This window comes from Tenrec ecaudatus, chromosome 18, assembly GCF_050624435.1.
Source record: "Tenrec ecaudatus isolate mTenEca1 chromosome 18, mTenEca1.hap1, whole genome shotgun sequence".
Classification (NCBI taxonomy): domain Eukaryota; kingdom Metazoa; phylum Chordata; class Mammalia; order Afrosoricida; family Tenrecidae; genus Tenrec; species Tenrec ecaudatus.
In genome coordinates, this window is record NC_134547.1 from 64,495,890 (window position 1) to 64,523,536 (window position 27,647).

The 27,647-nt window shown below is 47.0% G+C and overlaps 1 protein-coding gene and 1 pseudogene across 2 annotated transcripts; both read right to left on the bottom strand.

The window, feature by feature from the left end:
• Positions 1 to 1,176: 1,176 nt before the first annotated feature.
• Positions 1,177 to 26,503, bottom strand: MLKL (mixed lineage kinase domain like pseudokinase). Of its 2 annotated transcripts, XM_075536384.1 has the most exons (11): positions 26,240 to 26,501; positions 21,907 to 22,341; positions 19,954 to 20,016; positions 19,409 to 19,589; positions 15,181 to 15,278; positions 12,503 to 12,638; positions 11,623 to 11,704; positions 9,399 to 9,550; positions 8,856 to 8,905; positions 8,474 to 8,614; positions 1,177 to 1,946 (listed from the first exon to the last, which is right to left on the bottom strand). In XM_075536384.1, the coding sequence occupies exons 2-11, from the start codon at positions 22,337 to 22,339 to the stop codon at positions 1,912 to 1,914; spliced, it is 1,371 nt and encodes a 456-aa protein (XP_075392499.1). In that variant the 5' UTR covers positions 22,340 to 22,341; positions 26,240 to 26,501; the 3' UTR covers positions 1,177 to 1,911. The 2 variants fall into 2 exon arrangements, with proteins under 2 accessions (XP_075392499.1, XP_075392500.1); XM_075536385.1 differs by lacking the exons at positions 8,856 to 8,905; positions 9,399 to 9,550 and having other exon boundaries at positions 26,240 to 26,503.
• Positions 15,288 to 19,399, bottom strand: LOC142431447 (iron-sulfur cluster assembly 2 homolog, mitochondrial pseudogene; annotated as a pseudogene).
• Positions 26,504 to 27,647: the final 1,144 nt, after the last annotated feature.

Genomic DNA, 27,647 nt, shown 5'->3' on the forward strand with positions numbered 1-27,647 from the left:
CACTGGATCCCATTCTTCCCATTCTTGATAAAAATTGGCTGGAGCTTAGCAGAGGCTGACTAAGAAACCTGAAGCCCCCTCCAGGTCCAACTCACTCATTTAGGTTCCTGCTTAGACCCAAGAAGCACTGCAGTTTGTAACCTGGGGAACCCTGGAATTTCAGATACTTGCACATACCCTTGGGTATCCAAGTGGAGGCCATGTATGCCCTTCGGTTGGCAGGGGGGAGGACTGAAGCACATTTACACAGTGGTTTAGTTTCTTACTGCTTCTAAAGTAGAGGTACCAGAAGTGGGTAGCTGTAAAGACCAGAAATTCATTCTGTCATCGATTAACTCACTGCTATTGGGCCAATTCTCACTCACAGGAACCCTTGGACAGAGTACAACTGCTCCGTGGTTCCTCAGGTTGTCAATCTTTGCAGGAGCAGCCAGCCTCACCTGGGTTCAAGCTGCTGGCCACCTTCACTCCACCAGGCCTTTGTTCTCTCTTGTCAGAATTCAAGGCATTGGCTCTAGGAGGAAGGTGCTGTGTACTATAGTGAAAATCCTCGTCTCTTGTAGTCTCTTCTTTGGCTTGTTGGTGATCTTTCAGCATCGTCAATCTCTCCCCACTTTGGGCTTTTTGTTTCTTCTTTGCCTAATCTGTTCCTTTTACGTCTCAAAGGTTATTGATTTAAGATACGCCCTGCATTGGTATGGCCTCATTAGCAGACCAAAGAAAACTCTATTCCCAAATGGGATGACTTCAACTGGTATGGAGTTATGATTTACAACACCATTTGGGGAGGGGGAATTCAACTCATAGCACTCTGTTACATTCATTTTACCTACCACCACCCCAAAACATAGGGGCCAAAGACAATGCTCATTTATTTATCTCATGATTTTGTGGATGGTCCAGTTGGGCTAGGCTCAGTTGAATGGTTCTGCTTTTGACTCAGATCACTCATGTGACTACAGTTAATTGCTGGATTAGCTGCCGCATATGATCTCAACTGGGATGGCTGGGCCCTGTCCCACTTTGTCTCTTGTGGGGGAAGTCAGCCCCCCACAACTAATCATGGGGTCGATAGGCACAATTGTCCGGTTAAGATATATAAAGATTATAGTAAAAGTATAATAGTAAAGTCATAGAGAATAATAGAGAGAGGGCAAAATAAAGGAGTCAGACACATTTCATGGTAGCATGCTCACCTCCTGGACGGCCATGATCTCAACAGCCAGGTCCACGCACAGCGCGGGCAGAGAGGGCAGGAGAGAAAGAGCACAGTTTATTACTAATCAAGGCTTTTATATCTTTGGGGGTGTTCAAGCCCCTGATTACATATGTCACAAGAAGGGGTTGACTATAGGTAATAAAGTAGTGGGGGGGACTATCTAGGGATATACACACAATAGGAAGGGGAGGGATTGGGGGGTACACATGTGACAAGATGGGTAGATCCTAGATTCAGGATGGCAGCCTAACTTTGGATGTCACTGAGCAGGTTTGTCCCACTTTGTCTCTCACCCTCCAGTGTGTCAGCCAGGCTCATTCATGCCTGGGGAGGCTCCTGAGAAAGAGCTGCAGTGTTGGTAAGGTCTCTTGAAGCTTGGCTCAGAATTGCTACATCTGCAATTCTTCATATGGTACTGGCTAAAAAATGGCAATACCAACTTCAGTTCACATGGGGGTGGGTGGGTAAACACCACCTCTTGGTAGACGAGGGCTGCAAAGTAACATTGTCCAGAGGTGTATGGAAAACATCTACCATAATTACCATCAGAGATACAGTTTGGAAACACTGTTTGGAGAAGGATGTGCTGAGTGGTTGGGTTTGTTGTCTATCAGGAGTGAAGGAATAATTCATTGCAAAAGCAACTAAGAGAGCGATGCCTCTCTCAGCTTCGTGTCCAAAGACTTGCTGGTTTAGATTCCGATGGCATTTAGTTTCGTTACGATGTCTGTGAACAAAGAAACAAACAGTTAAATGAGAGCAGAGAGCTAAGAATCAAGCTAGAAATACAAAGTCTGTATTCCCTATCCTGTGGAGAAAATGTTCCCTCTGGTCTGAAATCCCCCCATTTTCATTCGTGCCTTTGTGTAAGAAGTTCCCCTCCCAGTCCGGCAGTCTTCAAAGCACAATGCCTGGTGGTAAGGGTCGGGATAAGCCCACATCTTAGTGTGAGTATGAGTGAGTTTATGGTACTAGATTCTCTTAATACCAGGAGGGGTTTGGGCTATAACGGAGCCTGGAAGAGAACGGAAAGAAACAAAAGAGAGGGTAGGAGAAGGCACTAAAGAAAACATTCTCAGTGCCTCCTCTCTCCTAAAAGCTGATTCTCCAGGAGGTACAGTTGATTTTCTTCAGTTCTGCAGTGAAGAGGAAAGCTTCAACCAGCAGCTCTGCTGTGATTTGAATTTTTCACTTGTAAAAGTAGGGATGGATTGGGGTGGGTGTCTGTTTCCCAATGGACCACCTGGGAGAAGGCCGTGAAGAAGCAAGGCCCTGTGCCAGAGACTTGGGTAAGCATTGCGGATATGTGCGGAGAGCAGCCTACAAGAGGCCGGAAGCTTCTCTCTCTACTTGCCCTCTCCTGCAATAGTCAGTGAGCTTCACACCCAAGCGTGTAACTTCACAGGTCCCTAGACACATGTTCCAAGACACGTGCACTCCTGTGGGGGGAAATCAGCCCCCCACAACTAATCATGGGTTTGGTAGGCTCAATGGTACGGTTAAAATATATATAAAGAGTATACTAAAGTCATAGAGAATAAGAGAGATAGAAGAAAAGGTAACATAAAGGAGTCAGACACATTTCATGGTAGCATGCTCACCTCCTGGACGGTCATGATCTCATCAGCCGGGTCCACGCACAGCGTGGGCAGAGGGCAGGAGAGAGAGAGATTTATTTCTAACCAAGGCTTATATATCTTTTGGGGGCGTGCAGGCCCTCTAATTGCAGGTAAATACATATGTCACAGGAAGGGGTTGTACTATAGATAATACAGTAATAGGAGGGGGATGGTCTAGGGGTGTACACGCTATAGGAAGAGGGGATGAAGGGCATACATCTAGCAAGATGGGCGGATCCTAGATTCATGATGGTGGCCTAACCTTGATTGTCCTTGAGCTAGAGACATGATTTATTTTGAGCCCGTCAAGGAAAGCAATCTACTTTCCCTCACAGTATCGAGTGAGCCCCATCTATGGTGGGACAGACAATAGGGTCTGTTGCTCTGGATGGCTGGTGCCTTCAGGGAGATACCGTGACAATCACTTACCATTAGTTGCAAGCAGTGTCCTAGGTCTGACATATATATTTGGGGGAAAAGCTGGGGAAAAGTCTTTTTATAGCCCACACACCCGAATGTTGAAAGGAGTATGCCTCCTAAGAACCAAGTTCTGTGGTAACCTACATGTCCATCAACAGAAGATGGGATCTAAGGACTAGTGTACAGCAGTGGCTTGGCCCAGTGGCTGAAACTGGGCTCAAACCTAACAATGGTGGGGATGGTGCAGGACTAGGCAATGGTTTGTCCTGTTGTATGTACAGAGGGATGCTGTGAGTAGGCACCCAGCAACAACACAACAACAACAACACACACAGCAGTGAAAAGGAAGGGGTTGAAGCTACCACACCAACATGGATCAATTCCAAATCATAATGTTGAGCAAATAAAGCAAGTCATGGTAGAATATAGTATTCTATAATTGACATAAAGTCTTTGTACATGAGAAATACAGTAACGTAGGATACTTGGGTGGTAAAACTGTAAGTACCTTTCTGCCACACACGTTAAGGGAGTGTTAGAATACTGATACCAGAGTCCAACAGAGACTTACATAAATGGAAGCATAGTCTGTGTTCATGGAGAGGAAGGCTGAACATTATGAAAATGTCAATGCTACCAAAACCATCTATAAATAGAACACAATTCTAATCTAGATCCCAACCGCATTCTTTAAAGAAATAGAAAAACTAATTATGAACTTTGTTTGGAGAGGGAAGAACCCAGGATAAGCAAACAATTTCTTAAGAAGAAGTAAATATATAGCATCTGAGGTCTTCAAGGTTTGCAGTTAAACAAGTGGCCATCTAGCAGATAAGCAACAAGTCCACATGGAAGAAGCACACCAGCCTGTGCGATCATGAGGTGTCAGGTAACAGGCACCAGAAAACCCAAAACCAGAAGACCCAAAACAAACGAGGGAGGTCGGAGCAGAGACCCAAGCCCATCTGTAGACAATAGAACATCCCCTCCCAGAAGGGGCACAAGGAAGGGATGAGACAACCAGGGAGCTGAATAGCACCAATGAACACACACTATTCCTCTGGTTCTTTGAGGCTTCCCCACCCCCCCACTATCGTGACCCCAGTCCTGCCTTTCAGTTCTGGCTAGACTGGAGCATGTACACTGGTACAGAGAAGCGCTCACCACACATGGAATTCAGGTCAGATAAAGCCCTCAGGAACAGAAATGGTAGTAGTGATACCAGGAGGGGAGGGGGAAGGTATGCATGGAAGGGGAGGAAAGGGAAACCGATTTCAAGATCAATGTATAATCTCCCCCAGGGGGATGAACAACAGGAATGTGGACGAAGGAAGACAGAGGTTGGTGTCATATATGAAAATAATAATAATAATAATGTATAATTTCTCAAGGGGTCAGAAGAGTGGGAAGGAGGAGAAAAAAGAGGAGCTGGTATCAAGGGCTCAAATAGAGAATAAAGGTTTAGAAAATAATGATAGCAACATATGTACAAATATGTTTGATACAATTGATGTACGGAATGTTGTACGAGCCCCCAATAAAATGATTTATTAAAAAAGAAAAAAGAAACACAAAAAAGGAGGCCTCTCACTTCCCGACTTCAAAACCTATTTATTACATAGCCACTGTGGTCAAAACAGTCAGACACTGGTACAATGATTGGCACATAGACTAATGGGACAGAGTAGAAAAACCAGAAATATATTTATCAACCTATAGATAATTGATCTTAGACAAAAATTCACTGCCATCAAATTGATGCTGACTTATAGTGCCCTTAAAGCCCCCGCAAAAAAATTGAATGGAAAAGATACTTTCTTCAACATATGGTGCTAGCAAAACTGGATCTCCATCTGCAGAAGGAGGAAACAGAACCCATGTCTCACCCGCAGAATGAATTCAAGACGGGCCAAAGACCTAAATGTCAATCTCAGAGCTATAAAGATCAGTGAGAAAACAGGGACCAACTCAGGGCCCTACTGCAGGGTCTAGGTATACTATCAAACATAAGGAAGGACGCACACACAGAAGACAAGACAAACGACTGTGAGTACTAAAAATTAGACACTAATGTGCATCAAAAGACTTTATCAAAAGAGTTCAAGAGAACCCATAGACTTTGGGGGAAAAAACCAACAATGACAGTGGACTAGGGACTAATCTCTATAACGTTTAGAAAACCGAAACGCCACAGCAAGAAAGAGATCAATAGCCCAATTTTTAAAAAATGGGATAAGGACATGAATAAACAGTTCATAAAAGATGGCATCGAAATGGCTAACAAACATGAAAAGACGCGCATGATCATTAGCTATCTGGGAGGTGCAAATCAAAGCGAGGAGATACCACTGTACACCGACAATGAGAGTCAAATTAAAAGAGGAGAGAAAGAAAACAACAAATTCTAGAGATGGTACAGAGAGAGAGTGGAAGACTCACACCCTGCTGGTAGGACTGCAAATATGAGCAGCTACTGTGGGAAACAATACGGCATTAGCGCAAACAACTGGGACTGGAAATTCCAGACCACCCAGCAATCTGCTGGAAGTAAGAGCCATCACATGAACAGATGTATGCACACCCATGTTCATCGGAGGAAGAAGATGGAAAAAGCCCAAATGACCGTCAGTAGAAGAATGGATAAAGAAACTTTGGTCCATACAGTGGAATACTACACATCACTGAAAAATGATGAAACCACCATCTGGTGGCATGGATGGACCTGGAGGTTATGATGTTGAGTGAAATTAGTCAACTGTAAAAGGACAAATATTATGTGAGTCCACTATTTTTTAATCATTTATTGGGGGCTCATAAAATTCTTTTTTTGTTTCCATTTATTTTTTTAATTAAAAATCATTTTATTAGGGGCTCATACAACTCTTATCACATTCCATGCATACACCAATTGTGTAAAGCACATTTGTACATTCATTACCCTCATCATTCTCAAAACATTTGCTCTCCACTTAAGCCCCTGGTATCAGCTCCTCATTTCTCCCACCCCCCTCATGAACACTTGATAATTGTCCATCCCACAGGGAGGAGGTTATATGTAGATCCTTGTGATCGGTTCCCCCTTTCCACCCCACCCTCCTGGTATTGCCACTTTTACCACTGCTCCTGAAGGGATCATCTGCCCTGGATTCCCTGTGTTTCCAGTTCCTATCTGTACCTGTGTCCATCCTTTGGTCTAGCCAGATTTGTAAGGCAGAATTGGGATCATGATAGTGGGGGGGGGGAAGCACTTAGGAATTAGAGGAAATTTGTATGTTTCATTGTTGCTACTCTGCACCCCGACTGGCTCATCTCCTCCTCCTCATGACTCTTCTGTAAGGGATGTCCAGGTGCCCACAGATGTATCTTGGGTCCCCACTCTGCACTCCCCCTCATTCACAATGATATGATTTTTTGTTCTGATGCCTGATCCCTGATCCCTTCGACACCTGGTGATCGCACAAACTGGTGTGCTTCTTCCATGTGGGTTTTGTTGCTTCTGAGCTAGATGGCCACTTGTTCACCTTCAAGCTGTTAAGACCCCAGAGTCCACTGTTATGAGACAGACTTTTATCCCCAGAGAACAGACTTGGAGGTTACCAAGGGAGGGAGGGTAAGGGAGGGCCAAAGAAGCAATAGGCTAGAGAGATGACAGGTGTTTACTTGGGTGAAGAGGGTTTCTAACTCATAAGAGGGAGAAGAAAAATCTAAGAAGGGAGAGGGTAAGGTCCTGACTGGGGGGAGGGGTGAAAAGTAACTTAAACTGGTGAACACAAAATTGATGATCTGAAATGTAATCCACCCATCACCTAATTCACAATAATAAAATTAAAAAAAATTTCACTTTGGTTAAAAAATAATAAGGGAAACCAAAAATAAACTAGCTTTTAAAATAACTTGAAAAGTTCAGTTCTGATAAAAGTCAAATGTCACTTAATTTGTTCATCTCAGTGTTATATTATCACAGACTCTGAGGACATCTCGCTTGCCTAACCTTATAAAACTTGAGATTTACGTTTGTGCCAAAAATAAACTATTTTACTAGTTAGAAAAAAGGAAGGTAGTGTTGACCTCGGGGGAAGCCAGGGCTCATCGGTGGTTTCTGAGTTGGTGGCAGGGTTCTATTCCTTAACCAAGGGGTGACTGTGTGCTGTCATGTGATTACAATTTTTAAAGCTACATGTGTATTGCATACACTTGTGTCATCAGAAACCTATCATGATGAAATTAAAGAAAAGCATGCCTTTGAACTCTGTAGAGGCTTCACTGGAAACACTTGTCTAATCCAGTGATGGTGCATGTGACCCACTCCCTTGTCTATCTGGTGCTTTGGAAATTGATGGGAGATCTGGATCTAAGTGAGAAAGGGGACGCATGCTCCGGGGGAGGGAGAGGGTAAAAGAAGCTATAGAGAAGCAACTGACAACGACGTAAAAAGACTGAGTTGTAAAAGGTGTCCCAGGGATGTTGAAAAAGGTAGAGATGGAGGACAGGAGGAAGGAATGGGGGTTGAGGTAGAGGGGACAATGAGGGAGAGTGGGAAAATAAGGAGAAAAACAGGCTGAAGAAAAGCAACCCCCCTTCCCAACTCACTGTGACCTAAGCAATGCCTTAGATGTATAGTCTTAGATGTATAGTCTCTAAGGGGTCAGTCCTTATGAGTGAAAGTCAGTTCAATAAGAGTGAGGAGGAATAGGAGTTGTTTAATGGCCAGAGAGCAGGGTTTCTCAACTCCTTCCCTATTGACATTTACCTACTTACTGGCCAGTCACTTCCGGCTCATAGTGATCTGATAGGATAGAGTAGACCTGGTCCAGGGGGTTTCTGAGACTGAAAATCTTTATGGGAGCAGACGGCCTCATCTTTCTCCTTTGGAGTGGCTGCTGGGTTTGAACTGATGACCTTTCAGTTAGCAGGGCAATGTTTAATTTAACCTACTGCACCAGCAGGCATCCCTTATTGCCATTTAGGGGTGGATCATTCTTAGTGTTTTATTCTGGTGGATGTTGGTGGGATCTGTGCATTGTAGAGTACCCAGTAACGTTTCTGGCCTCTAACCACTAGACCCATCATCTATCCCCACACCCAGCCATAATGACCCCAAATCTCTTCGGACATTGCCAACTGTCCCCTGGGGGCAAGTCACTCCTGAATGTGACCCACCGTCTGAGGAGCTCTCCTTGGAGCTAGGATGTGGAGAGAAGAGAAAGAGCCTTACCCTTCACAGAGGGCCGCTTGGAGGGCTCATAGGCCCGGCACTGCGTGATGATCTCCTGCAGCAATGGAGGGCAGTTTTCACCCAGTGGCTCTTGGTACCCTTCATCCTTTGCTGCCTCTTGGATCCTCTTAGACTCCCAGCCTGGCATGGAAATAACAGGATGAAAGGCATAAAAACCTTCTCCGGCATGCACGCTGGCATCAGGACGAGGGACTTTCAGCACTGGGAAACTACTGAGCTTCCAGGCACTCCTCAGGCTGGTCCAGGCAGTGCCCACATTGGAAAACAAAGCTCCCAGGAAGCCCTAGGGAGGAGTTACCAATTCATCAGAAGGAGCCCCAAGCCCTGCCAGCACCATCTGCCCAGCCTGGGCACTTGTCACCTTCAAATGGGATGTTCCCAGTGGCGATTTCCCAGAGGACGATTCCAAAGCTAAAAGAAAACCAGGACATGGAAACATCATAACAAGTTTTCCTTTTTCTTTTTAAAATCATTTTAATGGGGCTCGTACAGCTCTTATCACAATCCATCCATCCATTGTCTTAAGCACATGTCTACATAGGTTGCCATCACCATTTTCAAAACATTTTCTTTCTACTTGAGTCCTTGATATCAGCTCATTTCCCCCCCTCTACCCTCTCCCTCCCTCATGAACCCTTGCTAGTTTGTCAGTTTTTCCCCCTGTCTTACACCAACCGCTGTCTCCCTTCACCCACTTTTCTGTTGTCCATCCCCCTAGGAAGGGGTTATACGTAGATCATTGTGATCGGTTCCCCCCACCTCACCTTTCCCTTCCCCTCTTCTCCGCCCCACAAGCATGTCCAAAAAACTCAGTGCATTTTCCACCACCCATTTTAGGTAGAGCTAGACTTGAGTTCTCCTCTTCTTCATCTGCATAAGAATCTGCATGGGAGCATGAATCTACCTGTATATTTCTGCTTTTTCGTCGTATTTGTGAAACACATTTTTCAGTCCCTGGGGTGAGACGTATGCGGTCACATTGACTCTCTCCGCTCTCTTTTGCTTAGCTTCCCGACTGATGGAAGTCTGTGTTTTGCTCAACTCAAATCCTGTAAGCTAGAGAGAGAGGTGACTTGGAGACAGGAAGCTCCTTAGGGTGGGGGTTGGAGGGCATGGAATTGGTACTACCCATGAGCCTTAGGGAATGGCCTTTCACTTTAGGGATGTCATCTGCCTCTGTGGCTATGTATGTGCTCACCTTCTTATGGTGCAACGACCGTGAGAAACCCAGGGATTTCTACACGGGAATGTAAATGAGTCATCTTTGACTCATCTTTGACCTCTGTCTCTCAGCCTCTGGTTGGTGGTTTCTTTCTTCAGAATAGGCTGAGGTCTGCCAACACCACCCTCAAGTTTTCACACACCCAGTGTTTTAAAAAGAACCTAAAGAAGCAAGTTGTTTTTAGTCACTTGGAGCTGAAATGTGTCGCATCCCCTGTGAATGTATACCAGTGTCTGTAACCATCGAGAAGACAAGACCACCCCTGGTTACAAAGAGGGTGCCTTTGGAGCCCTCCACCCCAGAGGCCCCACCTTGCTCCCGAGGAAGGCTCCTCCCTCTCCTGGACCCTCCACAAGCAGCCCATGTCAGTGCACTGGCCTCAGTAAACAGCTTGTGGGGCGATGCTGCCATTTGTCCCGATACCTTTTTCCTTTATCAGCCCACAAGCCTGCAAACTCAGAAGCTGCGGGTTTAAGCACCTGTGAGGCTTGGTGAATTGCTGCTAGTGTCCTGGTGTTAGACACTGTATGTCCGATTGCTGAGGGTGGAGGGGTACATGGCACCACAGGGCTGGCTTTCTCTCCGAAGCAGAAGAAAAGGGACTCGGGGCATCATTCACCCAGACCTATCCGATCCTAGAGAGTAGCCAGCGTGTTTCTTTGGATTTTAAGCAACGATTCTTGAGTTACTCAAAAACAAACCCAGTACCATGGAAGTAGATTCCAACTCATAGCAACCCTGTAAGACAGAGCAGAACTGGCCCCTGCCCGGGGTCTCCAAGGCTGCAGTCCTTATGGAAGCAGGTGGGGGGTGCAAACAGCCGAGCTTTGGGTCAGCAGTCAAGTGCCTCACCTTTCTACCTGGACTCGGAGTTATCCCCACTGGTCTGCATGGCCAGGACAAGGCTCTAGAAGGAGTCCTTCAGGAGCCCTGGTGGTGCCCTTGGGACGTGCTCAGCTGCTAACCCTAAGAACAAACTATTTTTTCCACCTTTGGGAGGGGCGGACACAGACTTACCAAAACCCTTTCCTCTTCTATGTGAAAATCTAAACCTTGCTTACCTGTTGAGCTCTGTTCCCATGGAAGCACGATCCAGGTAGACAGTCTATGTCTAAGCAACAGTGCGGATGATAAAAACGACCCCTGATTAGAATATTACTTCTGGATGGTAAGGGGTGTAAGGGGCCTACAGACCTGATAGGACACTGCTTGGTGGTACTTCTTGTCACTGGCCGCGTCTGTCCCTTGCAGGGACACTGGAAACATTGCCTCTAGAGTTATTCAAACAGATAGGGACTCCTGGGGGTCATGAGGCTTCTTAGGCCAGCATGTCCCTGCACCATGTGATAGGAGTCTATTCCTTTGCACATGGGGAGAGGGGGCAAAGAGAAGATTTCCTGGTACTGTATATACTTGTGTATAAACCAAGTTTTTCAGCACATTTTTAATGCAGTTTTGTGGTCAAATTAGGTGCCTCGGCTGATATTCAGGTTGTCTTACACTCAAGTAGATATGGCACCTGTGTGGAGGGCTGGGAGCACTCCCACTGGAAAGGATGGCTTGATGCTGCTTGTGGGCAAACTTTGCTTCTGAACAGTATCCTTTGAAGTGGCCCTGATTGCCAAGTTTGCCCACAGGAAATCCTTTTCATCTAAATATGTACGTGGATCTAAGAAGATCCTCTGGTGTAACAAGATGGGGCTTGTAACCCATCTCTGCCTAAGAACAGGAGGCCGGCATTGAGTCTACTGTGTGATTGTCCCCCTATGTGGGCAGGGAAGGAGTCGGTTCTAAAAGTGAGGCAGAGAAACAGCAGGAAAAAGCTTTGGGGGGATACTTGTTTCCCTCCTCCTGCACCGAACAGTCACACAGGTTAGATCAAGGGGCCCGTGAAAGTCCCGCTCACCTTCACGTGGTAGCTCTCAGTGACCAGGAAGTTTGTGCTGGTGATGTTTCTGTGGAGCTCAGGTTCTTCAAACTCATGCAGCCTGGGATCAAAGGCAGAGCACATCAGCAACCCGTGTGCAGATCTCTTAAGGGGCTTGACGGTCACTACTGGGAAAGGCGGCTGGCCCCTACCGTGATGTCCTTATATATAACGATCCATGGATTTTGTCTGGGGCAAAAGCAGCCCTGGTGGCGCACTAAACATTCGACTGCTAACTGAACTGTCCATGGTATGGACCCACAAGCCACTTCCACAGCAGGAGAAAAGACCTGCGATACATTCCTGTGCACACATGACAGAATGAGCTATTGCCCAGTCCTGTGCCTTCCTCAGCATCCTCCCTATGTCAGAGCCCACTGGTGCAGCCACTGTGTCAGTCCGTCTTGTTGAGGTGGCTCCCTCTTTCTGGCTGGCCGTGTCCTTTACCCAGCATGCTGTCCTTCTCCAGGGAGAGCTTCTGCCTGCTCACCGGTACCTTCCGCCCAGGCAGTCATTGGGACTACAACGATTACTTATACGAATCATTGTTGTGTCGGAAACTTACACTGAACTAGGAGTCTGGATTTGTATTTGCTAAATCTGGCAGCCCTAAGAGAAGAGCCTGTCGCAGTGCTTGGGAGCAGGCTAGGCATAAAATTCAACAACCAGCTCTGTGAGGCGGTGCTCACTGGGCCAGGACTCTTTTTCCTCTCTAATCTAAGGTTCTATAATCAGAGTCTAAAGTAAAACCGCCTGGGCAAGGAGAGGCTAAGTAAGGCTTCTGTCATCTCTGGGGTTATCAATAGGCCAGACAGTCTCAACCAGCTCTTCTTGGCACCCTTTCCACCCACTCTGGTACCTGTATAAGCCTTTGGCGGCCTCCAGAGAGAGGAAGATGCGCACACCAAATTCCAGGTTCGGTTCCCTATCCAGCAGTTCCCTCAGGGTCCCCAGTTCACAGTGCTCCATGACGATGCAGAACTGAGGGAGATTCTCTAAGGCAAAGGAGTAGGACACTCAGAAGATCCATCCAGCTCAGAGTCCACCTCTCCCTGCCTCTCTGCAGAGAGCCTCATTCCCCACCTTATTATCCCTATCCCATCTCACCCAGTTTGGGTCAAACGCCCCATGGTTACCATTCTTCTGGATGGTTTTTGCTATGTGATAATTCTGCATTTGCTTGAGTCGTTAGATGAAGAGTCAATGCAACAATGAGGCTGCATGACAGGGGCTGGATAAGGAAACCCGGACAAGAAGTCAACGTTTTGGGTCATCGACTTGAGATGGAAGGACAGACACAAAGGCCTAAAGTCAAGGACCTCTGCTGCTCCCCAGGAGAATAAACATCACTGAAAGCTTTCCTCTAGGACTGACAGGGATTTGACTCCAAACTCAGGTCAGCTTGAGGCTGGGGAGCAGCATCCAGGAGGTTCAGACAAGAGTAGATTGGTCCTTTCTGAGGGTAAGAACAGCAAGAGAAAGTCCAGGCTGGGAGAGAAAATGCAGCCACATTGAGAAATGAAAAAGAGCCTAACACACGGACTCTTTAGTTAAAGGACAAGTTCATTTAGTGTTTACATTTGGTTGTTGTTGTTGTTGTTAGTGCCTTTGACTCCCAGCAACCTGACACCCAACAGAGCAGAACACGGCCTGGGCTGCCCCAGCCTCACAGTGGTTAGGTTTGAGCCCATTGTTACACCTCCTCTGTCGGTCCATCTGGTTGAGGGGCTTTCTCTTTTTGACTGACCCTCTCCTTTACCAAGCATGATGGCCTTCTCCAGGGACTAGTCTCTCCTGGCATGTTCAAAGGATGTAAGAAAGCCTCATCGGCCTTGGCTTTAAGGAGCATTCTGGCTTTACTATGTTTTTCCAACATTGATGTGTTCATTCTTCTGGCAGCCTGTAATATATTCAATATTCTTGGCCAACACCGTAATTCAAACACATCATTCTTCTTCAGTTTTCTTTATTCATTGTCCAGCGTTTGCGTGCATAGGAAGCAACTGAACATTGGGTCAGGCGCACCGTAGTCAATGACATCTTTGCCTTGTAAAACATTTTAAAGAAGTCTTTTATAGCAGATTTGTACCTTGCCATAGGTCGCTTGATTTCTGGGCTGCTGCTCCCATGGGTATTGATGGTGGATCCAAGTGAAATGAAATCCTTCAATCTTGTGTACATTTATCGTGATAGACCAGTTTAAAAGACTTTGGTAAGCAGCAGATATTAAGGGCTCAAGTAGAAGGCAAATGTTTTGAGAATGATGATGGCAACAAATGTACATATGTTCTTAACACAATGGATTGTGATAAGAATTGTACGAGCCCCCAATAAAATGATTTTTTAAAAATTTTAAAGACTTGTTTTCTTTATATTATTTAATCCATACTGAAGGCTGTAGTCTTTGATTTTCATCAGTACATGCTTCAAGTCCTCTTCACTTTCAGCAAGCAGATTGCAAGTTGATAATGAATCTTCCTCTAATCATGGCGCCGCATTCTTCTTCATGTAGTTGATCTTAGACTATTTGCTCAGCATCCAGACGGAAAAAGTATGGTGAAAAGCTAAAACCCTGATACACATTATCTCTCTCGTCAGTTCCAATGACTGCCTCTCAGGTGATGTGCAGGTTCCACATGAGGACTGTGAAGTTTTCTGGGACTTCCATTCCTCTAAGGTTAGCCACAATTTATTATGACCCACACAGTGGAAAGCCTTTGCACTGTCAGTGAAACACAGGCAAGTTATGGAATGTGTGGATACGGCCTCCGTGAACTGCCTCCTTTGCCACGAGACCAGAAGAACCAGATAATGCCCAAGCACCATTGCTGAACATTAAATAGCCTTCTGATATTAATTTTTAAATTAGATCTACACTGATGATGAGCCAGTGTGGACTCCTTCTTTTTTTTTTTTTTTCACAAGAGAAAAGCTTGTAGTTAGTTCAAGGATCGTTTGCTGGCCCTTGGGAGCGTTTTCCAGTCCAGTCTGTTGGGGCACCACGCCCTGGCCCCAAAGTCCACTTTCAGCATTCCCTGGGGACCTTGCCACTCCATTCCCTTGCTGTTCCGCTGCACTCCCCCAGTGATTTGCCTCGGTGTGGTGGGATCAGGTCAGGTGCAATTCCCACACTGTGACACCGGTGCTGTCCCCTGTTTCGCCCTTAGTCACTGAGGGGCATCATGTGTGGACTCCTTCTTTGGACCAATCTGCTTCATAATGCTTTACAGCAACAAAATGTACCCACTCCCTAGGCTGGCATCTGAACAGGAACCCTCGTGACCCCCAGTGGGATGTCAAGAGGAGATGTGGCTCACACTGATGCAAACCAACTCTCGGGCTGATGTGACCAACTTTAGCCCTACTCTCCTGAAAAAGGATGGCACTTACATCTTGGGTGCAAAACTATTTACAATGAAAAGAAAACACCATGCAGATTCCACCCCTTCGGCTGTTCTTCAACAGCAACCACAACAACACTCACAACAGAAGGTGTCCTCCAGGTCACTGAACGACAATCCTAGAAGCACCCCTTACCTTTCTCATCAATGCAAATACCAAATATGCGCAGGATGTTGGGGGATTCAAATTTCTTCATGGTTTCAATCTCCTTATTGAAAGTACTCCTCACTAGTCTATAAGAGTAAAAGAGGAAATGAGAATTCAGAACTGAATGGGCCCCCAGAGAACTCTGACTAGAGCCATCCTCTGTGCATGTGTGTGTGTGTGGGGGGAGGGGGGGATTGTCAGCATCTGCTCAGGGTTAGAATGTGGTGCTGTGCCGAGCCGGCTACTGATGGCAGGGCGTATGCAGAGGTGCTCAGGCAGCTGGGAGCTTAAGATTCATTAGCAATGAGAAGATAGTAATGGGGCTTGTAGATCCTTTTCAGGATTTTGAGCAGCCTTGTAGAATTGTATTTATAATTATTTTTCTTTTATATACAATTTCATTGTGCTAAGATAAACACAGTACATTAATCTGACATATAAAAAGTATTTTATCGAGGGCTCTTACAGCTCTTGTAAATTTGACATTTTAACCGTATTTATGTGTATGATTCAGTGACATTAGAATGCTGTGTGACATCACCATTAGTTTCAAAAGTTTCCTCACCCGAAGCAGAAATTCAGTACCCCTTGAGCAATAATGCCCCAATTCCCCCGACTCTTGGCAAGCACTAATAAACTTTGGTCTCTCTCTCTTTTTTTTTCCTTTCTAAAGATAGCTTTTATATAATATATAGCAGTCCACATATGTACAAGCCGCTCTGAAGGCCAGAACAGTAACTCCAAATTTTGGAGCCTGGGAGGCTCTGTAGATTATACTGGGTTTCCACCAGTGGTTCAATCTGAAGAAACAGCTCTGGAGACAGGAGCTTAGAAATGAAGGGCTGGGGGCCGGGGGTTGGGGGATGGAATTAAGAGTACAAGCTTCACATTTTGAAAACTGGAGTGACAACATAGCACTGGTGGGCTGAGGGAAGTCTATCTGAGAAAGGACCATGATTAGGAGACAGACCGCGAGGGTCCTATGAATGCCAGGTCCCTCCAGGTGGTTGAAGCGGTGGCCCTGTCCGGGTCCCTCCTCCTCACCTCAGACTTTGACGGAGAACGAGGACCCACAGGAGCAGCCCTGCTGTGCCTGGGGATTGTTCACCACTTGAAAGGAGCTTCGGATAAGTTCTTGGCTGAAGTCCACCTGGGCCCCTTTGGCGAAGGCCAAGCTATCAGAGTCAACCACCACTCTTGCCCCACCCTGTTCAAACACCCTATCGTCCGGGTTGACAACTGTATCCAGTGAAAATTTGTATTGGAATTCGGAGCCTCTTCCCCCTTCCACCTGCAGTCTGAGGAATTCCGGCCCTTCGGTGATTTCCAAAAGCCTCTGGACACTGCTGTTGGTGAGATGGATGTGCCACGCATTGGCCTGGGGGCTGGAGAATGACGTTTCCTGATGCACCTGAGGCCAGGGGAAGGCCGCGGGGAGCCTGTACCTCGGCCAGCGAGTGACCTCTCTCAGGGCAGCGGCCACCAGGGATAATCCCCAGGCGGCCGCCATCTTTCTTCGCCAAACTTTGGTCTCTTAATATGTGTCTATTTTACAAATTTAATATAAATAAAATGATAATATGTGTCCTTTTAGATCTTACTGATTTCACCCAGCTATATGCTTTCAAGGTTCACACATGATGTAGCATGCATCAGAACTACATTTCTCTTGATGGCTGAATAATATTTCTTTGTATGTTTGTACATTGCCTTGATTCATCTTTTGATGGACTTGGGTGGCTTCCATTTTTTGGTTGTTTTTTTTTTACTATCTAAGTAAGGTTGCAATGGAGGGTACTGGCTAGAACAGAGGATGTACAATGGTACAGATAGGAACTGGAAACACAGGGAATCCAGGGCAGATGACCCCTTCAGGACCAGTGGTGTGAGTGGTGATACTGGGAGGGTGGAGGGAGGGTGGGTTGGAAAGGGGAAACCAATTACAAGGATCTGCATGTGACCTCCTCCCTGGGGGACAGACAACAGAAAATTGGGTAAAGGGAGACGTTGGACAAGGCAAGATATGACAAAATAATAATTTATAAATTATCAAGGGCTCATGAGGGAGGGGGGAGGGAGGGGAGAAAATGAGTAGCTGATGCCAGGGGCTTAAGTGGAGAGCAAATGTTTTGAGAATGAGGAGGACAATGAATGTGCAAATGTGCTTTACACGATTGATGTATGTATGGACTGTGATAAGAGTTATATGAGCCCCTAATAAAATTTTTTAAAATTAATTTAATTTAAAAAAATAAAGGAAGCAGCCCTGAAACCATCTGCCAATAACTGAGTTTAGTTTAGACACACCTTGTGTCTGACAGTTGGCTTTCCCTTGTGTTCCCAGCACCAACCTCCAAATGGAGCAGTTTGAATCAGTGTAGAGAAGAGGGTGTAGCATCTGAGATGTTAACTAGAATGGGCTGCTGTCTCCCCCCACTCAAGTAAACCCTGGAGACAGTTCTGAAATAGAGGGGAAGAGGATTACAGAAATGAACCATAACAAAACCTCATATCCCTACACTGGAACTATTAAATATATAGCGAACACTCTACCTAGTAGTTACAGTCTGAGTATTGTTCTTCAGCACAGATGGACCATTTATAAAAACATACAATGTATTGAGTCAAAGTGGGGGGAAAAGTGACTTCCAAAGTATCAATATAATTGAACTATCTTTTCTAATGTTAATACAATAAAATTAATTACAGAGAAAGAGCTAAGAAATTGCATATACTTGTTAAGTAAGTAAATACTACTCAATAATCTCTGGATTGAAAATAAAATCATAAGGGAAACTAAGAAATACTTAGGATTGATTGATGAAAAGACTAAATGTCGGGATATATTGGGGACAAGTAAGGAAGAAGTTGGATGGAAATTTCTAGTTTAAATATATTTGCTCAGCAATAAGAAATGTTAAAGATAAACTTGGACTTCAGAAACAAAGTACAGAAAATAATAAAGAAGTACAAATAAATAAAGTAGATAATAGCTTCAAAATATTTGACAAATTATTTGAAAATATATGCATGTTTTTGGCCCTTTGGAAATACTAGTAAGATAGACCCCTGGAAAAAGTAATCAAAAGAAAATGGTCTAAGATATAAACCAACAAAATATACTCTAGAAGAGGAAAAAATAACCACATAATTAACAATACAAAACCAGTGGCGACCAAGAAGATAACATATTGAAAGCCTGGGTGGGGGAGGGGCACGGCTCTGGAACAATATCAAATGCTGACATTTTTGGCAAGGAGAAACAGAAAAATGTCTTCCTGCTCTCTGATTCCACGTGGAACTACACTGCTTTGCATGATTTCAATCCTTTTACGTAGTTTTACCAGCTAGCAGATGCTGGATCCTAGGGAATGGTCCATGTCCCCTGGAGAAGAATGCATACTCTGTTGCTGTTGGCTACAGTGTGTGAAAATGTCCCCGAGGTCTAGTTAGTTTACACTGTTCTTCAAGTATTTCAGTTCCTTGTTTAATGTTTGCTTAATTGTTCTAGCCATTGTTGAAGACGTGGTCTCAAAGTCCCCAAGTAGCACTGCTGAAATGTTCTCCTTCCCTTAAGTTCTGACAGCTTCTGCTTCACGTGTTCTGAAGCTCCATGGTGAAGTACAAACATGTTTGTAATGGTGACATTTCTCGCTCTCTGCTCCTGTCCAGCTGCACAGTCTCAGAAACCCGAAGGAGCTTTGTCCTAGACGGTTTGCTCTAGGGGGTCACTCGGAGTTGGAATAGACCCCATCGCAGTTGTCCTTAGCAGTTAAGCACTTAACCCACCATACCGCCATGGCTCCTTCATGAAATACCCAGAACAGACAAACCCATTGAAAACCGAAAGAGTCATTACACAGATCTGGGAGTGTGGGGACAGAGCTGAATGGGGCTTACTGCTAATAAACCAAACCAAACTCACTGCCATCAAGTCGGTGCTGATTCAGAATGACTCCCTGTGGGTTTCGGAGCCCGTAACTATTTATAAGAGTAGAAAGCCCAGTTTTTCTCCAGCGGAGCTGCTGGTGGTTTTGAACTGCTGACCATGTGGATCACAGCCTAATACTTAATCAAGACTTGTTTGCTTCTTAATAGCAGAGGGCAAGTAATTTAACCCTTCAGGCTCTTGAGTTTCCCACCTAAACCTGGAGACAGTGTGGGACAAGGAGTAAGTGCAGGGATGCACAGGAGAAAACTATCCAGAAGGACTCACTCAGTGCTGGACTGCGAGTTGTTGAACACTTTTATGGCCACGGGACATTTGCTGTATTCTCCTTTATACAGGACGCTGGATTCACTTTTCCTGAGCTCTATCCACGGGGACTCTGAGAGCTGCTCCTTCTTAATCTCCCTGATGTGTTCGTGGGGGAGCTGCTTCATGGGCTTCCGCAAGCCTAAACTCCGCCCGGGAGAGAAGGAATAAAGGGTGTCGATGAGATGAGGCGAGAGGCATCTCAAGGCTAGTGAGTGGGTTCTACACCATGACCCACAGCTGGGAGTGATTCGAATACCTTGGGCTGACCCGCAGGGACACGGCTGTGGGGTTAGCAAACATGTGTCAAGAACTTCCCTCCACTTCAAATCCACCTCTCTCTTGACCCTTCACCTCCATCCCACCCATCTCTCACTTCCGAGTTCTCTGAACACCCATTGCTGGCTCAGAAGTCAGACAAAGGCAGGCTGAAGGAGCCTGGGGGTCTGCTAAGTAGAGTGACTTCTAGACTGGGCACAAGCGGAAGCTGCCAGCACATAACTTACATTGCCTCAAAGTTTGAATGATGCTTTCTAGCTGCTCCAGTAAAAAGTCGATGTTTTCCTTTCCTGCAGGTGAAAGGACAGCAAATAGTCAGAAATAGTAATGCGAAGGAATGACATTGGGGCACTGTCTTACCTGTTGTGTTATTCACTACGATGGGAACTACTCTTGCTTGCCAAGCCTCGGCTTTCTACTTCTAAAGCACACAGCGTGAACGGCTTGGGCACGTGACTTGCTTTGGCCAAAACCAACAAACAGGTGGGCACCACTTTCCACGAGGAGCATTACATTGACTTTGTTTGGGGCTCTAAAGTGACTGCTTGGGGGGCCAGGAAAGTTGTGTCAACAGGAAAGTTGTGTCAACAAGAAAGTGTGATAGTATGACATGGATCCTCGCAGGCTAACCCGCGCAGGACAGCTGCCTTGGTAAGTGTCCTGGACTGTATATGCCTCAATGAGAAAGCAACTTTTTTTTTTCTTTAAGGTATTGAAATCTTCCCACTTAAACTATCAGAATCTAACCTATCCTGACTTATTTTTTTCCATAAGAAGAGTGTTTATTATCAAGTTTTATTGTACGTATGGTTCAGAACTGAAAATAGATTGGCCTTCTGATGAGCTCAGGAACAATGTTTTGTTTGTTTGTTTATTTTTTCCTTCATTCTGTCTGTCTTGTCTTTCTCTCTTCCCACCCTGCCTGGGTGTTTTCTCAGAAATCATTCTTCCTTTCACGTCAGTCTTGCTTCCTTCTCTCTCCACCATCCTCTTATATTTGCATTTTCCATATCAAATCCAAGTTATAAATATTTTTAAAATCACATGACACTCTATTGTATAGATACCAAGCACCCCACTTTGCCCTAGGACTGAGAGGTCCCCCAGATAGGGGACCTTCACTGCTAAACCCAAGAGAATTTCCAGTGGGAACACATCATGAGAAACAGCCTGTGTCACCCAGTGATGGTCAGAGGGGGATCTGTCCAAGCACTGTGGAGGGGCTCAGACCCCCTCTATCAAGATGTGCAATGGACTCCACCCTCAGACTCACTAAGCCTGCTTCTTGGAAGTTTGTCTAGGAATCGCCTTCTGGAGAGCAGGTCAGGAAACTGGTGGAGAGATTGCTTGGGAAGAGGAATGGGGGGGCTTGAGGTCAAGGTTCACAGGGGGGTTGACACTTTGTGCCCTGTTTACACCTTTTAAATTTTGTCCAGTGTGACTCTTACCTAATGAAAAAATGTTTTCAAAAGATTTTGTCGAAGCAAGTAAGTGCAGGAAGCTAATGCTATGTCCCAGGTTGATGGGCCTAAGTGTGTCTGCAACCCCATTAAAAAGCAGACCCAGGAGCACTGATTGGCTGGGACCAGTCCTCTTCTTCCCCTGGAGGGACTCAGCTGGGAGAATTCCAGGCATTGTATATCAAAGGGGGAGGCACAGGCTAAGGAAGCATTTGCAGCCCCCCAGTTTTGCCTAAATGTCAGCAGCCCCCACCCTAAGTGGGCCTTGGGTGCATGGCCACATGTCCAAAGCAGGCCTTCGGTTTCAACTCTTGGTGACCCCTGGTGTTAAAGAGTGGAACTGCACCAAGGAGGTTTCCTAGGGGCCATGATTATAGCGGCAGACTGAGCCTCTGGCCCCTGTGACATCTTGAAGCGCCAACCTTTTCAGATTAGTTGCTGAGAATCCTGGTGGCACAACAGTGAAAGCGTTAGGCTCCTGATGGCGGGGTGCGGCAGGCTGCTCCAACCCACAAAAGGTTCCAGCCTAAAAATGGGAGTGGGGCAGCTCGACCCTCAGCACAGGGCCACTGTGAGTTGAAAATGGCCTCAAGGGCACCCCAACAGCTGAGGAGCCCCCCCCCCAGGGTCCTGGGCCTCAAGCAGAGAGCTGCTTACACCTCTGCCTCTTTCCTGTTGTTTCAGAAATCAAAGTCAAAGAGCAACCTATTATTGACATACCTCTGTCTTCCTCTGCGTCCTGCTGGTCCTCCTTCTGCCAGGACTCTCTTTGGAAGGAGCTGGGAACAACGATTCGCTGTTCAGCCTGCAGCAGCAGCGAGAGCTCCTCGGAGGCATCTCTCAGCCTCTTGTTCACCTCCTTAAAGAGCAGCATGTCATTCCTCGCTCTTAGGAACCTCAGGATCTCGGATTTATTGTTAAACGTTTCCATCTGCCTCTTAGCTTGGTTTAAGGCTGTCTGTAAATGGCACAAGGCGGCGGTGAGCTGTGGAGACAGGTTCGCGGCTCCGTGGGCCTGCAGCACCTTCAGAGGCTGAAGCAGGCCCTGGACACGGCTCCCGAGGCGCTGGCATTGGTGCTTGCAGTGCTGCTTCTCCTCACACAGGTTGTAGACGAACTGGCCTAAGGAGATGATATTCTCCAATAGGTTCATGCCTGCGCGGAAATGAAGGGAGGCGTGTGAGTTCAGGAATCTCTTGCCTACGTACTACTGCTCAGCTTAGGGGGCCCTGAAGTGGTCTCCTGCCATTCTAAAATATCTTTCTTCTTCACAAAATCAGAGCCAGGGAGAGTCAGCCCTAAGAGGATTGTATCTCCTGGTCCCTCCTGTAGTTTAGTACAGCCCTGGGGGATGTAAGTGGTTGGGTGAAGACAGTTTGTCTCCTGGTTCCCCATCTGCTACCTTGTTGCCCGGGATGATGTGACCATAGGAATGGTAGAACCCCCAGATAGCAGGACCCTGGATCCTTGAATCACTGTTTAGAGGAGAGTCACCCACAAACCTGAAATACCTACCATCGACTGTTTAAGTGAGAGAGGACTATATTTCTACTGTGCTTCAGCCATTGCATTGTGAAGTCTACTTGTTACATCAGCTTAGTTTACATCTGATACCAAATCCATCCTGTCCACACGTCCAGCTTCACAGGGGCTGCTTTCAGAGGGCATGCAGATACCTCAGCCGAGTGAAAGGAGCTGGCATAGAAATAGCCTTTAGAGCCACAAAGAACTAGTCTTCCTCCCATTTTCCTTGGGATACGTGGACCTTCTAGTCTTTCATGTCCCCATTTTTGGATAAAAGCAAGACTATAAAAGCAAGCAAGCAACCGATCAACCAAACAGCTCACTATAGTCCTCTAGGAGAAAAGCGGGTGCAGTATAGCACAGACGAAACACACAACTTTCCTCTAATTCTTTAATGCTTCCCCCCCTCCACTATCATGACCCCAGTTCTACTTTCCGAATCCTGCTAGACCAGAGCATGTACACCGTACAGATAAGAGCTGGAAACACAGGGAATCCAGGACAGATAAACCCCTCAGGACCAATAATGAGAGTAGCGATATCGGGAGGGGAAGAGGGAACCAATCACAGACAACAGAAAAGTGAGTGAAGGGAGATAGCAGTCGGTGTAAAACATGAAACATTTTTTTGTTTATAAATTATCAAGGAGTCATGAGGGAGGGAGTGGGGTGGGGTAGGGGTGGGAGTGAGCTGATACCAAGGGCTCATGTAGAAAGAAAATGTTTTGAAAATGATGATGATGGCAACATATGTACAAAGGCGCTTGACACAATGGATGGATATGATGGATGGATTGTGATAAGAGCTAGGAGAGTCCCCAATAAAATGATTTTGAAAGAAACAAAGAAAGACAAGCAGCATATGTGTAATGATAAAGGCCACGGACCCCTGGTCTCAGCAGCATGCTGTCCAGAGCGCAGCCTGGAGAGCTCACGCCCTGTCCACTGAACTGCTACCTCTTCACGGGTCAAGCATGCAGGGATGGGAGATCTTCCAGCTTTCAAAAGAGCCCTGAAGGCTGGACTTTTAGGTCCACTTTCTTTCTATGTCAAAGTCCTTTTCCAAAAGTTTTAAAAACTCTGCGGTCCAGCACTGTGTGTACCAAATGAGACAGATCTGCCCACTGGACATTGTCCATGAATACCTCATCTGCAAGGCTAACCAGGGATGTTAAGGACTGCATAGACCTTGGTCCCTGCAGTCTCAATGTGGTTTTGTTTTTTCTGTCCCCCTAGTACCTGGCCCCTTGTTTCCTCTACCCCGACGGGTACACATTTATTTTGGTCCCCTGGGTGGGAGTGGGGTGGGGGTGGTCCCATAGAGTCAGCTCTGTCTGGCTCATAGCTACCCAGGTGCAACAGAATGAAACACTGCCCTCGCTATCAGTGGGAAGTTTGAGCCCATTGGCACAGCCACTGCATCCATCCATCTCATTGAGGGGCGTCCTCTTTTTAGCTGACCAAACATGATGTTCTTCTCCAGGGTCTGATCTCTCCTGGTTACATATCCAAATGACATGAGGTGACGTCTTTCCAACCTCACTCCAAAGGCGCATCCCAGGTGCACTTCCTCCAGGACAAAAACTCCCAACCAAAGGCACAGCCACCAAGTCCATTCCGACTCATAGTGACCCTACAAGAGTGGAACTGCCTTTGTGGGTTTCTGAGACTCTCCCTCTTAGTGGGAATAGAGCCGTGTCATCTTTCCCCCTTCCAGTCGTGGGTGCTTTTGAACTGGTGACCTCTTGGTTAGCAGCCCAGCACCTAACCCAGCTAGCACACCCTCAGGGCTCCTGCTCTTTCAAGCGGGATTTGTCTACTAATTCTGTAACAGGGCATTGTACTTGTGAAAGAACAGGTATTAAGGTGGAAATACAGTCGCACTGGGAACCCATACCGAGCAGCTAGTGCCAGAGCAGATGCCTTAAAGGCCGGTTCTTGGGCCGCCTCTTTAGAGCCAAGTGCACCCTGCCTTTCTGTTTTGCCCCCAAGGAATTGGCAGATTTCACTTTCTCAGCAGGAACACCTGCTTTACATTTTATTACCAGCCTCACCCAGGAAGCCATTTCTCAGCAGTTATTAGTCAGAAAAGACAATTAGGGAAAATGCGGGCCCCGCCCCCTGTCCTATAGACAAGGGGTGGTGAGTATCAAGCTCCTTAGGAATACATTTTTACAGAAAAAGTGCTGGTGTGGTAGAAAACAAACCACGGAAGCAAGCTTGAAGAAACGGAAAATGAAAACAATCACTAGCCAGGCGATCCTTCCCCTGTGTAAACAGGATCTAATGCAGTTGCTGGAAAAAAACAACCTCCTAACGGTAGTTAGCCAGGCTTGCCACCAAATGCTCCTGAAACTGACTTTGAAGAGAATATAAGTCGAGGTGACCAAACCCAAAACCCAAATTCTATGCTGACTCACAGTCACTCCCTGTGGGTTTCCGGAGACAGGAACTTGACGGGACTGGAAAGCCCTTTCTCCAGCTTGTTTAAAAAAAGGAATTGTAAAAGAAAAAAAATTTAAAAAAGGACTTGTTTGAAAAAATCAGCGTAAGCCCTGATAACATAGGAAAATATTCTAAGAACTGCAATAACTCAAAGTTTTTGGGGGGTTGGCATCAAAATAAGCAAGTCAAAGCACCAGCGGTCACTGAGTGGCTAATCCCGAGATCAAAGGGTTGAAGAGCAGTTCAAACACACACACATGCGGACTATAAGCAATTTGAATTCATAGGACTTTATGATACAGAAGCCCGTCAAGACAGCCACGGCAATGCTATTTAAAATAGTGTAAAATTGCGAATAACTTTTTAAGGAAGGCAGTCACGTGTTCCTTGTAACGAGCGGGAGGGCAGGGGTGTCCGACTAGCTTTAAACGTTTTAACAGATCGTACCATGGTAATAACAGTAGAGATTCATGAAAGAGGGGAAACAATGCCATTTCCTATCCCCCTGCCCCCACCCCCGCCCCCGCCCCGTCCTCCAGGCAACAGCGACTCTTTCCCGGTGAGGGAGGGGGCGATTTGTACCTCCGGGGGCCCTCCGAGTGCCTAAAACGGCTCTCCTGTAAGAGTGGCATCACCCCGTTTGGAAGCCCCCTCTTTCCCCCGCGCGCCCCGGGCGCCGGCCGGCCTCGGAGCCCGCTCCCGAGGACCCTAGCCCCGAACGCCGGCTCTCCCGCCCGGGAGCAGGCGGCGCCAACGTGGGGGCCCCGACTTCCAGCCAGGGCGCCCCGCGGGTCCGCGCCCCGCTCCCGGAACCTCGGCCACCACCTCCCGCCCCGGCCCAGGCCTCGAACCCGCCCCGCCCGCCCCGGGGCCGCACCCCGGCCAGAGCACGCCAGCGCCCCGCACGCTCCCCGCCGCCGGCCAGCGCCCCCGGCCCGGCCCCGGCCTGCGTCCGCGCAGTCACCGCTGGGCTCGGGGCCCGGCCCCCTGTCCTGCTCCTGCCCTGTCTGCGCCCGCGGCCACTCCCGGTGTCCCCAGGGCGGCGCGCCGCTCCCGGCTGGGGATGCAGCAAAGAAGGGGCCCACCTCGTTTTCCGGGGCGCTGCTGACGGTCACCCAGATGAGACCCGCGGGAGCCGGGAGCGGTGCTGGCCGGGAGTGTGGGCGCAGACCCCGCGCGGGCGAGGCCGGAGGCACCTCCTTAGGGTCAGGTGTGGCCCCGCGCGACCTTCGGGACCACGGACGGCTGCACTTGCTACGTTGCAGGCGCCCTTGCTCCCGAAAGGACAGAGCTGGCGGGCGGGGGGAGCGCCAGGGCGTGGGGGTATGGGCGCCTCTTCCGCTCCCGCACTCACTTCCCGCCCCACTCATTTTATTGGGGTGTGGGTGTGGACCTTTACAGAGCACTCAAGTCCCCAGTCAACGCTCCGAGCGCCTTGCTTTCGCTTTCCGGACTCGAGTTGCAGTGTCCCGTCGCTCTCCCTCCCTCTGCCAGCCTCCAGGACTTTGCTGGGCCAAGCCTCGCGCTGGGGCCGCCCGGTTGGGTCTACGGGAGCTCGCTCCTGCAGGTGCGACCGCTTACCGTGCAGCTCAACTGCTGCACGTCTGCAGGGTGATTGAGTCTTCAGTTTGGGGGGGGGGGGGCGTCTGAGGCCATCGACTCCGGTTCCTCCAGTCTCTTTCAGGCCAGTACCTCTGGTCTTTAAAAAAGTTATTATTAGAAAATAAAAAATAAGTTATTATTTTAATTTTTGAAAAAATATGAATTGGGAGTTAATACATATCACTCCTTAGTTCAATCATGTCTGTTGTAAGCAGGTTGTTGAATAAATAAAATGAGCAGAGACCGAGGACTGCTTAAAGAAGTGTTTACGCTCTGTCCGGCAGCATACTCTGTCGAGTACTAAGTATGGACCACGAGCTTCGACCTGGAACAAACTTTTATAGGCATAACACACACAGGTGCCTTTTTTTTAAGGCGAACTTTGCATTATCTTTAATTTGTAGGGTCCCCCCCCCAAAAAAACACAACTGCTTGTACCAGCATGTGGTTTTCCTAAAAGTTACAGTGTACAAAAGCAGAATTTTTAAAAATCATTTTATTGGGGGCTCTTACAAATCTTACCACAATCCATCCATCCATCCATCCATCCATCCATCCATCCATCCATCCATACATACATACATACATACATACATACATACATTGTGTCAAGCACGTTTGTACATTTGTTGCCATCATCATTCTCAAAACATTTGCTTTCTACCTGAGCCCTTGGAATCAACTCCTCATTTTCTCCTCCCTCCCCGCTCCCCCTCCCTCATAAGAGCTTGATAATTTATAAATTATTATTTTGTCATATCTTATACTGTCCAACATCTCCCTTCACCCACTTTTCTGTTGTGCATCCCCCAGGGGGGAGGTTATATGTCGATCCTTGTAATCACTTCCCCCTTTCCACCCCACCCTCCCTCCACCCTCCTGAAGAGGACT

Bases quoted from the DNA above. Each gene is read 5' to 3' on its own strand.
- MLKL (XM_075536384.1), bottom strand. From the start codon at position 22,339: ATGAACCTATTGGAGAATATCATCTCCTTAGGCCAGTTCGTCTACAAC. The intron at 19,590-19,953 runs GTAAGTTATGTG...GGCGGAGTTTAG, and splicing joins CATTCAAACTTTGAGGCAAT to GCTTGCGGAAGCCCATGAAG. The intron at 11,705-12,502 runs GTACCAGAGTGG...CTTTGATCCCAG, and splicing joins GCCGCCAAAGGCTTATACAG to GCTGCATGAGTTTGAAGAAC.